Consider the following 14,215-nt stretch of genomic DNA (forward strand, 5'->3'; position numbering starts at 1 on the left):
AATGCGTGCTACTGTTGCTTGCCAGAGGAAGGGCGGTGGGGTGGTTCAGTGGTTAGCAAGGTGCAATACACACCAGCAGAACCTCTGCAGAACTATTTTGGGTGTGCTTCACTTTCAACCTACTCTCCTTCTCCCATTAAGGTTCTACCCCTCTTCCACACTTCCTCCTAGAGTTCCACACTCCCTCTCCATCTTTTGGATCAGCTCTATTTCTAGATTGTGAAACAACAGCAAGCACCAGCAACCCCCAACACATCCTAAGAACAATCCAAACAGCTTACAGTCTGTGCTTAGTTCGAGGGAGCATCTGAGTAGCTTCATCTAAGACTTTGAGGCCTGCCTCCCAGTCATGTTTATCAGCATGTACTTGGAACAGTAATATATATAAGAACGTCCTTAAGGTCAAATCCTCATCAGCACCTTTGAAACAGATTAAAAGCAATGTTTTAGAGATTGCAAAGCCAATACAGCCACCTCACAAAAACCAAGCAAACTTCATGATCAAAGGATGAGAACTTACCTGAATGCCCATCTGAGAAGCTACTGCTTTGAAAGTCTGTTGTAGGCCACTGATGCAAGTGTAACATATGCTCCATTTCCTAAATAATGAAGTAGGGGTGGGGGGAGTGTTCATGAACATCTTAATACAGTTTTCACAAAGCAAACTTATTTGAAGGAAGGTCTATTTGGCTGCGCTGGCAAAACAGCTCGAATAAGGTGTGTGTTCAATGGCAGTAGATTGTGGACATGTAAGAGAGATTTGGCGGTTCGTGGGCTAAGAAGCCAAGAGAATGGGGAAGCGAAGGGCTGTTGATTAGTTAGTTATTTTAAAGACCCGACCAGCAAATTCAGGCCCTCTTGGCAAATGTCACATAACAATATGAGTGAACTAGCCCTGATTTAGTTTTAAGTCGCTCGTTCCGTTTTGAATTGTCTGAAGGCAAAACATTCCCATAAGAGGTATTAGATATAGAAGGTACTGCTATTTATTACCTGCTTATTTTTGGCTTCTGATGCTTTATTGATGCTCTTGATAATGATTTCAGTGGGCTTCTTGAGCTGCTGTCTATCTGCTGAGGAACCAATGAAGGGTAAGCAGCCATTCCAGAAGTGTCTAGCTGCTATCATAGCAAGAGCAAGATCCCCAGCTTCTCCTGCATACCTAGGAAGGTGGAAAACACAATACAGTCAGGTGGCTGCTGCAAAATGTAGTAAAAATTTGATTCAATTACAGTACAGCAAGCCCAGTATCCTTTTGTAAGGATAAGATACCACATTTCCTAAAAGTATTAAGGGATTCACTCCATAACAAGAGTTTTCTGTAAATGTTTTCTGTAAATGAAAAAAAGTCTATGGAAAATGTGCATCTGTTCCCACTCAAAAATATATGGATAGCATATCTTTGCACATTGTAAAGAAAAAAATGGTGTAATTGTGAATGGAACTCCAAGTTATTTAACAGATTCCTGTGGTTTTGTTGAAAATAATTTCCCACTGCCACACTTTAAAAAAAATAACCACAGTTACATTTGCAATAGAGAGGATCCTCCATGATTATAATTTTTGAGGAATTATATACCATCTGGTCATCATTTCATAGCAGTTTTCCCTCAGGTTAGCACAAGGTGAAAAAATAATGCGACATATCCAGATGTTTTCCCAAATGTCAGAACTTACTAGATGACCTAAATATTGCATCCAGTTTATCATTAAATTTTAAACAGAGGTGTGTTGCTTAACAGAACCTAACAGTACTTTATAGATGTTTCTTATCCCCAATTGGTATTTTGTTTTTCCAAATGCAGTCTGTTGATCAAAATGGAAATGTTGCACTGATACTTCCTTACATAAATTTTATCTGCAGATATTCAGACCATCTGTCCATAGTATTTTTAACCTCAGAGGTACAGATTAGAGCCATTTATCTATAAAGGTGATGTTATTTCCATAAATGACATTTTTTCTAATGCTCCATTAAGACTGAAATCCAAATAATGGAGCTATTTAACCCTTAACCAGTTTCAAGCTACTTTCATATCTCTCCTGAACACATTTCCCATTATGAGATGCCAATTTAAATACATCAGAGTATATAATAATTTCACAGGGTGTGGAAGTTGCAATGTGAGATGCTTTGATGCCATGCCCGGAGAGCAAACAAGTGGGAGAAGCCATGGCTGCTTTCCCTCCCCCACAAAAATGGAAAGTGCAAATATATCTATTGCCCATGCAGCAACTCGTCAAAAGAACTGAAAAAACATGTGGCACAATAATTAGTAACTTCAAGCCTCCGCTAAAATGTTTCTATAATGCGTAAGCCATACTGCTGAGAACTTTAAAAAAATGTCTGCTAGATCTCTGGGAGAATCATAGAATCATAGAGTTGGAAGAGACCACAAGGGCCATCGAGTCCAACCCCCTGCCAAGCAGGAAACACCATCAGAGCACTCCTGACATATGGTTGTCAAGCCTCTGCTTAAAGACCTCCAAAGAAGGAGACTCCACCACACTCCTTGGCAGCAAATTCCACTGTCGAACAGCTCTTACTGTCAGGAAGTTCTTCCTAATGTTTAGGTGGAATCTTTTTTCTTGTAGTTTGGAACCATTGCTCCGTGTCCGCTTCTCTGGAGCAGCAGAAAACAACCTTTCTCCCTCCTCTATGTGACATCCTTTTATATATTTGAACATGGCTATCATATCACCCCTTAACCTCCTCTTCTCCAGGCTAAACATGCCCAGCTCCCTTAGCCGTTCCTCATAAGGCATCGTTTCCAGGCCTTTGACCATTTTGGTTGCCCTCCTCTGGACACGTTCCAGTTTGTCAGTGTCCTTCTTGAACTGTGGTGCCCAGAACTGGACACAGTACTCCAGGTGAGGTCTGACCAGAGCAGAATACAGTGGCACTATTACTTCCCTTGATCTAGATCTAGGGAGACCTGGCCCCTTTCCAAGTCCCAGGTGATGTTGGTCAACATTCCTGTCCTTGGTTGCTTAGCAACAGTGATGCAGCATCCTTAGCGCCTCGGCATCTGCAGCCTTAGAACAGTGGCTCCATATTTCACTGTTTTACTTTTTTGAACAAATGAAAGTGAAGGGTCTTGGGGCCTTATAGATGTGTATTTCCTGTCGGTCACTCTAGACCCAGTAAGCCATAGCTGGGTACCATGATGTTTGAAGAAATCAATAGCATGCTAAGATAGCTCAGTCAGCAGAGCATGAGATTCTTAATTTCAGGGTTTCGAGCCCCATGTTGGGCAAAAGATTCCTGCACTAGATAACCTTCATGGTCTCTTCCAAATCTACAATTCTATAACTCTGTGCTATAAGGAGAATATGAATGTTCTGCGTGGGTAAAAATTCTGATTTTGTCAATACTCTTCATTGCATGGGCTTTGCATATGTATAGGGTATATACATTTGTTATTTTAAAGGAAAGGAAACTTAATATGGTCCAAAACGTGCAACATACCTTGCACTTTCAACAAAGAGTTTTGATGCCGCCAAACGCATATGTTTTTTCCCAGCCAAATTTTCCATCATACTCTTCCCTTGTGTACAAGCAGCAATGCTTAGCATTCCCTGTCTCTCCGCATAATCGCTCCTGTAAAAAACAAGCCATTGCCAACTGGAGTTAACATTACCGTACAATATAGGTCAAAAACTAGGCTTTAAAACCATCTGCCAGCACAAGGATGTTCGTGTCCTTGGTGGGCAGCATCTACCTGTGGAACGCTCTGAAAATCAGATTGTCTGAACTTCATACAAGTTCACACTTCAATTGTATAAACACTAGATATTGTTCCAACACAGAAAAGCTAAACAGAAAGCTAAAATTGGAAGAAGAAAAAAACCAACAGCCACCTCATATACCACCTAAATAAATAAAAACCTGGAACTCATTCTACCTTCAGGTAGATAGCTGTGTTGGTCTGACGTAATCGAAATAAATAAAAAAAATTGTTTTTTTGTTCAGTAGCACCTTAGAGACCAACTAAGTTTGTTCTGGGTATAAGCTTTTGTGTCTGAAGATGTTTGCATGCACACGAAAGCTTATACCCAGAACAAACTTAGTGCTACTGGACAATTTATTATTATTATTATTATTATTATTATTATTATTATTATTATTCATTCTACCTTGTCTGCCTTATCTGCTTCTTTTTGTGAAAAGAGAGATAAAAGACTACAGTTGAAAAGTGATGATCGGGAGTTCGGTTCTGAGGCATGGATTAAGGTGGGTGAGAGGGGGGACGTGCCCCGGGTAGTAGGTTGGGGGGGCATTCTGTGTAGGAGAGAGAGGAGAGAGGCATGCCATGCCTGCTGCACAGTGTCAGTAACTCCTTATGTTCTGGCCAGGTTCCACTTGTTAGTTAAGTAATATCTGCATGATCCTTGTTCTGATGTTATTCCTGAATAGCTCAAGAGATTTTGATAACAAAGCTTATCCTTTCATTCACAAATTGTTCTGAAACCTGATACAAATCCAATGTATTCATTTTATCCAGGATGACCAGTGATCTGGCCAATCGTATTCTGCTTGTGGCAAAATCTGAAGCATCTGAGTTCACAGGGAAATTTCCTGTCCATTTGCATAAATGTCCGTGGTCGTTTCCTTGGCAGAAACAGCACATGGCCATTCTGTGCACCATCTGCAAAAGCCCATAGTACCAGCTTGAGTGCCAGCCGATTTAGGCTCGGCAGGCTCTTTGTCCTGGTATGAATGTTTTCGTTTCCAGGATGTACTCTACAACTTGAGAGACTGGCTCTTGCTACAGCAATGGCGTTTGGAGCAAGGTTTATTTAAAGGAAATCCATTGCGAAGAGGGGGATTGCACCTTTAACATCAAAGTCTCCACACAAAATGTTATGCCTCCACACAGTTCTGAGGCCGTTTTAGCTCTTCTTCAGTATTTTTATAGTATCATTACTATATAATGTTACAATATAATGTTACATGATATTATCTCAATGTTGAAAACCACCTTGGGTACCATTTTTGAGAGAAAGAAATACCACAACAAATCTGATAAACTGAAACAGTCTAGAGGACATGCAAAAGGCATTTGGATAATATGCAGTTCAAAACAACCTATGCTGTTAAACCTGAATGAAAATGAATAGGAGTTTGGGAAGGCTTCTCATATCAAGCTGAAATGCTAAAAATCATTTACAAGAAATAATCTGGACAGCTGAGATATACAAATTATTCATGTACAAATTGCCAATATTGGAAACTGGGAGGATTCAGCATAAAAATGGGCCAAGGAGAAAGAAGCACTTCTTCTCTACCTCCTGGTTTTCTGCTTAAGACTCCATCCTCCTGTGGTTGATTCTCTCTTTTTATTTATTTATTTAAAAAAGGGTCAATGTTACATGCAACTGTATACCATGTTTAGTTTGGCCCTATTTACTTTTACCCTTATGACTATCCTGAACATAGACAGATACAACCTAGGGCAAATAGTATAATGCAATAATTATTATATCCATTAGAGGTCAGCAGAGTTCTATTGTACACATTCAGAAGGAAAATGTAAAAGCATTTTCCCAACCCCTGCTATGCCGTATTTATCTTTCAGTTCTAATATTCATAATGAACTGTATTTATCAACAGCATGAAAACTCTCGGGTTAAAGTTGGCTAAAAGACACTGATAAAAGATGGGATGCTATTTCCATTCATTAGATATGGGAATGGAATGGAAAACCCTACAGAGTATTTCACAAACTAAGGAATGCTTGAGAACAAAATATTTCATATACAGCTATATAGTTCAAGAGAAAGATGCAGATAAAATAAATTCATCCACAAAACCACTATTCAACAGTCAATACTGCAGAGACTGAAGAGCAAGAGAATGACCACCGAAGGGCCCATACAGATGTAACGGGAAATATCTTAACAGAGGTAATGGGACGCAGGATTGCATGGCCTCTTCCCCAGAGTAATTTCAATCATCCCACCACAAACAATGTGGTTAAATATAACAAGCATCTTATACCAACTTCAAAGCCTAGTTAAGAGAACTTGGAACCTTGTAGCTTTAACTAACAGTTAATGGTGTCAAAATATTACTTAACCGAAGCAAAGATGGAATGGGGAAATTCCTCTTGGAAGGGTCTGTGCTGTTCCAAATATTTTCACTGCTGTTAAGAGATCAGCTCTGTTACATCTGCACCAGGTTCTGCACCAGTGAAAACCCTGCACAATGGGGCTTAGGACTGGGAGAACCCCCAGAACAGGGCATAGGGGGAGAGATGGGGAGATCACTCTGCCTGGTAAGCTAATAAACATGCACAGGTGGAAAAATTGTAACAATACAATGTTGAATTCCACCCCATGTTTAAGTATAATTAATGGGGTGGTATTCAATTAAGTTTTACTCAGAATGGATCCACTGAAATTAATGAACATGATGAAATTAGGTCCATTAATTTTAACAGGTCTACTCTGGATAAAACTTAGCTGAATACCACCCAATGTTTCTTAGAAGTTGAGATTTGTAAGTCATGCATCTACTTACATTGCCTTTTTCTTTGCATCCGTGTTGTATGCTGCTTTATCATCTAATTCCAAAGCCTTCTGAGAGCAAGTCATAACCATTTCATGATCATGGATGGTATGTGCAAAATGTGCAAGTCTTGTCATTGTCTGAAGTTCCACGAGTGAGTCTGACCAACTGCACTCCAATGCCATTTTCACCAACTGCAAATGATAGTCAGATAATATTTTCCTGTGTCCACAATGCTAACATCTAATATTTTCAGTCTAAGATATTTCACAGAATGAGATGTTACATGATGTTGTACAGAACGGTCTGAGAGCACCTGATGTTGCAGTGCTGCGCAAGTATGGATTTATTTGGAAACAGAGATGGCAAACTACTGAGAGTGCCATGTAGAAGTGGGATATAATACATGAGCAAATAAAATTAAGGAAAACTCTTTGAAGAATTCAAAGAAACCTATCTCCTTTGCATTGGAATTGAAATCCTAAAGGCAACCATGTTCTCAGTGCCTGTTTTTTTAGCGCACAAAGCCTTCATAGTGTTTCTCAAGAGGATCAGAATGTAGATAGAATCATACACTTTAGATCACTTGGGCAGAAGAAAGAGAATAATTGAATCTCCTCTTAACACTAGCAAAGGGGTAGCAGCCCTGGCCAGAGCTAGTCCAGGACATTTATAGGTTGAGTTGGCTTGCATGTAAGCCAAAAGGTGACTTGGCAGGAACACACATACCGTCAAAAGAACAATTACGTGAGTTCCCAGAGAAGAAATGGCGTTTGCAGCTGTGCTCATGTGAGTGAGCTAAACCATGGTTTGGTTTGGTTTGGCTCGGCTTGCCATCGTTTGCCTCACTTAAAGCAAGCTTCTAGCTGTAATTGCACACATACAGTCAAAAGAACAACATACGTACATGAGAGAGGTTTGGAAGCGAAAACTCCATGAGACCCAAACCATTGCATGAGTACATTTCCAAACCAATAAAAACTTTTGCCATGGGATTGAACCCCTCTTCATTACCCTGAATAGAAAGAGACATCAATATTCAGGGTGTTTGCAGAAAACAAGGCATATTATTGAATAGTTAAGGACCGATACTTTACGCTACTTACTAATCCATATGGATAACTCTATAATGACTTTGGGTTGTATCTAATGGTGGTTTTTCTTTAATGTAAAGAATGGCTGCTTGGGCGAGTGAGGGCACCTGATTTGTTCCCTCAATCTACTTAAGTTGCCTGCCCCTCCTGACAAGCTGGTGCTGAAAGTCGAAGATTTGCTGGGACAGAATGGGATGCAGTTTAGAGGATTGCAGCAGAAGGGGGCAGACCTGCAAAAACAGGGTGCCCTGACTTCCACGAGCAGAAGTGTTTCCGGTTAACTGCCTGCTTTCCTGTATGAGAATGGGAAAAGAGGAAATGAGCTCTCTTTGCAGTAATGACTCTACAGTGGTACCTCAGGTTAAGAACTTAATTCGTTCTCCAGGTCCGTTCTTAACCTGAAACTGTTCTTAACCTGAAGCACCACTTTAGCTAATGGGGCCATCTAGTGTGACACTGTATATTGCGCTTAAAACACATTTAAAACGTTTTACGTATTCCGTCTCTGAAACAAAGTATTTATAAAGAAGTGCCCAACAGTGGCCTTTATTTTTTCAAACAATTAGGCTTGCTACCTCATCATCGACTCCAAGCCACTTCCCAATCTGATGCTGAACTAGCTGTTTGGCTTTCACCCAAGTAGCAATGACCTGCTGACGCATAGCAGCTGGCACCGGCTCATCAGGTACACTCCCATTTGGCAAATGCATAGCAAATTCACAAACCTGAAGAAGAATATTTTGCAAATGTGAAAGAAGAAAAAGTTAATGCACGCACACAATTAACAAATATTCTGTTTTATCCAGTTGTTGAACTGAGATTACTACAATTGGTATATTTTCGCCCAAAAAATCAATGGTGAGATTCATAATCTTGGCTTGCTTGCTTGCTTGCTTGCTTATTTATTTATTTATAATATTTCTATTCCTTCTTTTATAAGTTGTCAAGGCAGCATACATAAAACACACACAATAGAACCGCATAAACAAAAAGAGCATAATATTGTTCCTTGATCTTTGAGACAAGGCACATAAAAAATCAAAGTCAATGCATAATTATGAACTGAACACACCACTGTTGAGTTAAATATGCCTGCTGTTAATGCTAAAATAATATTTGCTTATTAGAGATGGCAGAGCTTTCAAGGGGTTTTCTTGGGGGAGGGAAGTGGGAAGGATAATAATAATAATAGTAATAATAATAATAATAATAATAATAATAATAATAATAATAATAATTTATTTGTACCCCGCCCATCTGGCTGGGTTTCCCCAGCCACTCTGGGCGGCTTCCATAGAAACCAAAAAACACTAAAATATCACACATTAAAAACTTCCCTGAACAGGGCTGCCTTAAGATGTCTTCTGAATGTCAGGTAGTTGTTTATCGCTTTGACATCTGGTAGGAGGGCGTTCCACAGGGCGGGCGCCACTACCAAGAAGGCCCTCTGTCTGGTTCCCTGTAACTTCACTTCTTGCAATGAGGGAACCGCCAGAAGGCCCTTGGCGCTGGACCTCAGCGTCCGGGCAGAACGATGGGGGTGGAGACGCTCCTTTAGATAAATAAGGAAACCTCCCCAAAATTCCCAGACCAATCTCAGGTGTTCCCACCACAAATCTCCAACACTTTACTCATTCTCCAAATCTACCAACCCCCAGAACACATCCTCCATTTCCCTCCCTCCCCTTGGTGGTGGAATGGTAGCAGCAGTAGCAGCAAGCAAGACAGCTAAAAATTGTGCCTCTTTCCCTCTCCTCCTTCCCCTCTGCCTTGTTGCTATGAAGGGACAGAGTAGACAGTAGTACTGTAGCTGTACTTGTTTCAAGGGCTCCTGACATTGTCTAGCTCACCATTATTCTTTAAACCCTAGTGTGAGCACCTTGAATTGTACCCAGAAACAAACTGGCAGCCAACAAAAAGCTGTTGTAGAATACGCATTCATGTGAGTTCTAGAGGCAACGCCAGCAAGCAATCTTGGACAAGCTGAAATTTCCAAGTCATCTTCAAGAGCAGCCCACACAGAGCACATTGCAGTATTCTAATCTGGAAGTTACCAGAGCACAGAGCTATGGCCCAAAGGGACAAACCATTTGGAGCTGGAAATACAGTGGAACCTTGGTTGTCAAATGTAATCCATTCCGGAAGACCGTTCGACTTCCAAAATGTTTGACAACCGAGGCGCAATGGGCAGTCGGCCATTTCAATGGAGAAAAGGGAGAAACGCACCTCGGAAGCCGTTCAACTTCCGAGGCGCGTTCGAAAACGGAAGCATTCACTTCTGGGTTTTTGGTGTTTGGGTTCCGAGATGCTCAAAAAACGAGGTTCCACTGTAATAAATAATAATAATAATAATAATAATAATAATAATAATAATAATAATAAAATTTATTATTTATACCCAGCCCCTCTGTGCAGCTCCAAACAAATAGGCACTCTTAGCCACCAAGGATCGCTGAGCTTCAAGTGACCGTGTTGGATCCTGAAGCTGCAAACCTGCTCTTTCAAGCAGAATGCAACTCTACCCAAAACAAGCTGTCTTCCCACCTCCTGGACTCAAGAACTTGGAGCACATAATGCCATTGTCTCTTTGGGATTCAGTTTCAATTTGTTGACCCACATCAACCCATTGCTGTTTCAAGCACTAATCCTCCATGCAGTTAAACAAGAAGCATTATGCCAGTTCAAGGATACATTTCAGAAAGGGGGAAAAAGGAATTGGGGGGGGGGGCACAGAGCAGAGCCAGTGAGGAGTGCAGAGTGTCCCAAGGGATGGACAGAGAGGCTTGGGGGGCCACATTCAGATCCCAGGCCTGAGGTTACCCACCCATGGTTTAGGTCATACTCAACTAGATGGACTAATGATCTAACTTTCTTATGCAGCTTTCCATGCTCCTAATATGAATAAATATTCTCTAACAGTATTTTACACCCAAGGCCCTGGACATCTGAGAGCAAAACAAACAGCACCTTCTCGACCAGGCTTAACAAGCTGGCCAGCCCAGCTCTACACAGCCTGTCCTCCATACAGAAGACAAATGGGATGAAAAAAAGTGCACCTCTATGGCTGCTTTAATATCATGGATCCCAGCTGAATCCACAGATAACACTGGCGCGGAAGATAACGTTGGTACTTTTGGAGCAGTCTTTCTACGTTTGGTGGGCCCTTCTTCTGGAACTTTCTTTTCATCGGGTTTGGAAATAGGCTTTGGGATCCAAGGAAGAATTAGCCCCCGAGCCAGAGCGTTACATAATGTCACCAAAATAGTAGTATTCCTGAACAAGAAACAAAACGAAGGACGGAAAACCATCCACAAAGATATTGTTACAAACAGAATATGGAAGCACTTTTCGCCACCTACGTAAATAAATAAAAATACACGCGAAGATTAAAATGAATATGCTCTATATAACATACCTGAAATTTATGGTAAGAATATACAAATATGCTAACATTTAAGTAAGAAATATAAGCTCAGTGACCAAAATGGGGGAAAATTCTCATACATCCCAATCTTCCTGGGATCAGAATTAAAACTCACAAGTCCTCCATTCAACTTCTTGCCATGTCTGAGTGATAACAGAGTGTTTGTAACAATCTCCTTTTAGCTAGTTGTTGTATGACTGAGGACCTCTCTCATCCAGTCTCCTTTCCAAATAATGCTTGAAAAATGAAGGATTATGTACAGTATGATAATAGCACTGACACTATATTCCTGTCCTGACATAATAAAAGGGGAATAGACTGTTTCCCTCTACATATTGTGGGTGAAATATGTGCAAGTCCTGGAATGTAGGACTGCACTGCCTCCTAAGAAATGCCCTTTTTTGTATTGTCAGCAGCTCCATGTGAGGGAGAGTGTACCACTTTCACAACTCAGCAGGGACCATGTGGAAGTGTCAGTTGTAAGAATCATTGCCTCTACATGGGGTCTATATCTATGGCTGCCACAAGCTGTAAGATGACAGTGGCCTGGAAAATGGATTTCGCAAACCGTGGTGGCTGCCAGGGTAGAACGCCTAGAGCATACATTCAACACCTTTGCGTGATCCCTGCTGGCAGAACTGCATAGCCCCCTCTTGACTAACATGTAGTAGGGATGCCAATAGTCTGAACTGGTTACAAAACATCATCCAGTTTTTTTCAACAGGAAAAAAATGAAATACAATTATAAACCAGTAAATTGTTCATAATAGCTTACATACTAGTTATATTTGTAATTCAGCTGGCCTGCAAGCCATGTCACATAGCCTGTCTTCATTTAAAAAAATAAAACAACAAAAACTTTTAAAAACTCAAACCAGGTTGCTTTTAATTGTTAACTATTTACAATAAACCCTATGCATTAAATCTGAATGCACCTAAAAGAATCTGTCTAAATGCCAAGCTATTCAGAATTAAGGAAATGATCCATGCACACATTTTCCTTTTGACTATGCACAGCACAGTTTCATTGCTATTGGCCACTCTGCTGTCACTTATAAAAACTGTGTTTAGTCACTATTTCAGATGGATGAGATTTGGATAGATAAAGCATATAAAGTATGAAAATCAGCTGAAACATGCTACTAATTACCACAATAAAATCCTTCCAAACCAATGTATTTTAGTGATGCTGAGGCACAGCATGGTAAAAATAAAAGTTATGGCGTTAGTAAAATAATTCTGCATAAAACAGCCCATCAAACTTTTAGAACTTACCCAAAATGTCCAATATTCCTAACTGCACTGAAAAGAGTATGCAGGGATTCCACAAGTTCTCTTTGTCTTTTTGCAGCAATAAGGTGTTTATTGTGATTTAAGACATACACTACAGTGTTATGTACAATCCATGCTTCATTTAACTCTTCTCCAATTTTGGCAGCCCGTAGAAAGTTTTCCATAGCATACTGAGACAAGCGGTCAATCCAGGAGCTATGAAATTAAGAGTAAGCAAGGATTTTTATATTGCTCCCCCTGCTCAGAATAAAACAGCAAAATGCATACACTAAGGAGTACCAGCCCTCAAGTCTCTCAAACACTATTATTTCCAAATGCTACCATTAAAATATCTATAGTTCAATCCTCAGACCTTCTTTTTGCTTTTCTGTTTTACTAAGAGCAAAGTAACCCAGGGTCATGAATACACTCATGCCTCTTAAATGTACATATTCATATATACCTGCACAATCACCAACACAACCTTCATATAGAAATACAAAGAGTATTCTGACTTCCCAAGGACTGAAAAGGCAGAGTTGTGGAAACTTATGGTTTTCCCAGATCCTGATCTCCATATTGCCAGCTGCTGCCTTAACTTTCTAAAAGTCCACTCCATCCACACAACCCACAACTGAAGTTATCTTCTGCCCCACATGAGAAAGGTTTTCTCTAATGAGCAAAGAGTAGTCTTGGTGGATTTTCAATAGGAAACAAGATTGGGGCAAGGATGCGATTATCAAAGCCCAGTCCCATTGGCCTTTTACAAAAATGGGAAGAGATGAGAACTTGATCAAACCATATTCCCCCATCCTAAACGTTACATATTCTAGGAAAGTCTGGTCTAAACTGGCCCAAGTTAATGTGCAGTAAAATAGATATTTGACCATAGTCCCTTTGCATTTGTTTCTACCAACCATTCTGACCAGGAGGAGTTGTGCATTTGGTCTGAAAATTTTGGAGCCCCAAGCTTAATGAAGTATCAGCTTTTACAGTTTGATAGTACAACCGTGAGGCAGCAAGGTATGTATGCTGGCAGGAGAAATAAAATGACGGAACAACCATCGTCAAAGGGAATGCAGATGAAAATAATTAAGGATGAATAATTTCCCACTAGATACTTCTTTGGTGCAATGCTTTCTTAAACCGCGTACAGATTTCTAATTATTTTAATGTGGGCCTGCTGCTTTTCAGCTGCAGGATTCTCTCTAACTTATCTACAGTGACAGGGTCCCTCCAGGACATGAAAGATCAGTGAACCACTCTGCCTTGCTTTTCTGGAAAGCTGAAATATGCAGCCATGTAGCTTCAAGCAGCATTTCCAGTAGCAGCAGTTCATATTGTCATGCCCCATGCATCGTATGTCATGCTTATTTAACAAATTTATGTCTTCTTGCTTCCAAGTTGGACTGAAGCCTTTGCCTCTTTTTTTAATTAAACATGAGAGATCCGTTTCAAGGGTCTCTGTTTCAAGTATTTATTTGGCACTGCATATAAAACCAGCTGACCCTGATCGCCTAATATTTTTTAATCCCAGACAGTTGTGATGTCCATTTATTCATATACCCTAGTAGTTAGTAGTTAGCTCTGTGGGGAGGGGGACTCTGGGGCTGGGCATGCAATATGCATTTTTGTACACATTACTTGGCTGGACAAATCCATCGCAAAAATTGGAGAAGTGCAAGTTTCCAAGTATGGCTATGTTTCATAGAATCATAGAATTGTAGAGCTGGAAGGGACCAGGAGGGTCATCAAGTCCAAAGCCCTGCAATGTGGAGTTTTTTTGCCCAACATGGGGCTCAAAGCCACAACCCAGGGATTAATAGATGTACTTATTAATATAATTGTGATAAATCTACTGGAGAGTCAACTTTTACTGGACAGATTTGGGTGTCACCAATAAGCTAAGAGATG

General features: G+C 40.4%; 1 protein-coding gene across 2 annotated transcripts in view; it reads right to left on the reverse strand.

The window, feature by feature from the left end:
• Positions 1 to 14,215, reverse strand: part of CFAP46 (cilia and flagella associated protein 46) — an 82,432-nt gene that overhangs the window by 43,882 nt on the left and 24,335 nt on the right. For both annotated transcript variants that reach the window (XM_083616810.1, XM_083616811.1), the window contains exons 19-27: positions 12,305 to 12,517; positions 10,662 to 10,878; positions 8,181 to 8,330; positions 7,419 to 7,526; positions 6,524 to 6,705; positions 3,470 to 3,601; positions 994 to 1,162; positions 521 to 599; positions 282 to 420 (exon numbers count right to left, since the gene is read on the reverse strand). In XM_083616810.1, coding sequence (XP_083472936.1) covers positions 282 to 420; positions 521 to 599; positions 994 to 1,162; positions 3,470 to 3,601; positions 6,524 to 6,705; positions 7,419 to 7,526; positions 8,181 to 8,330; positions 10,662 to 10,878; positions 12,305 to 12,517 — 1,389 coding nt within the window. The remainder of the gene's footprint in view (positions 1 to 281; positions 421 to 520; positions 600 to 993; positions 1,163 to 3,469; positions 3,602 to 6,523; positions 6,706 to 7,418; positions 7,527 to 8,180; positions 8,331 to 10,661; positions 10,879 to 12,304; positions 12,518 to 14,215) is intronic.

The sequence above is a fragment of the Podarcis filfolensis genome (genome assembly GCF_964270895.1).
Source record: "Podarcis filfolensis genome assembly, chromosome: 5".
NCBI classification, from domain to species: domain Eukaryota; kingdom Metazoa; phylum Chordata; class Lepidosauria; order Squamata; family Lacertidae; genus Podarcis; species Podarcis filfolensis.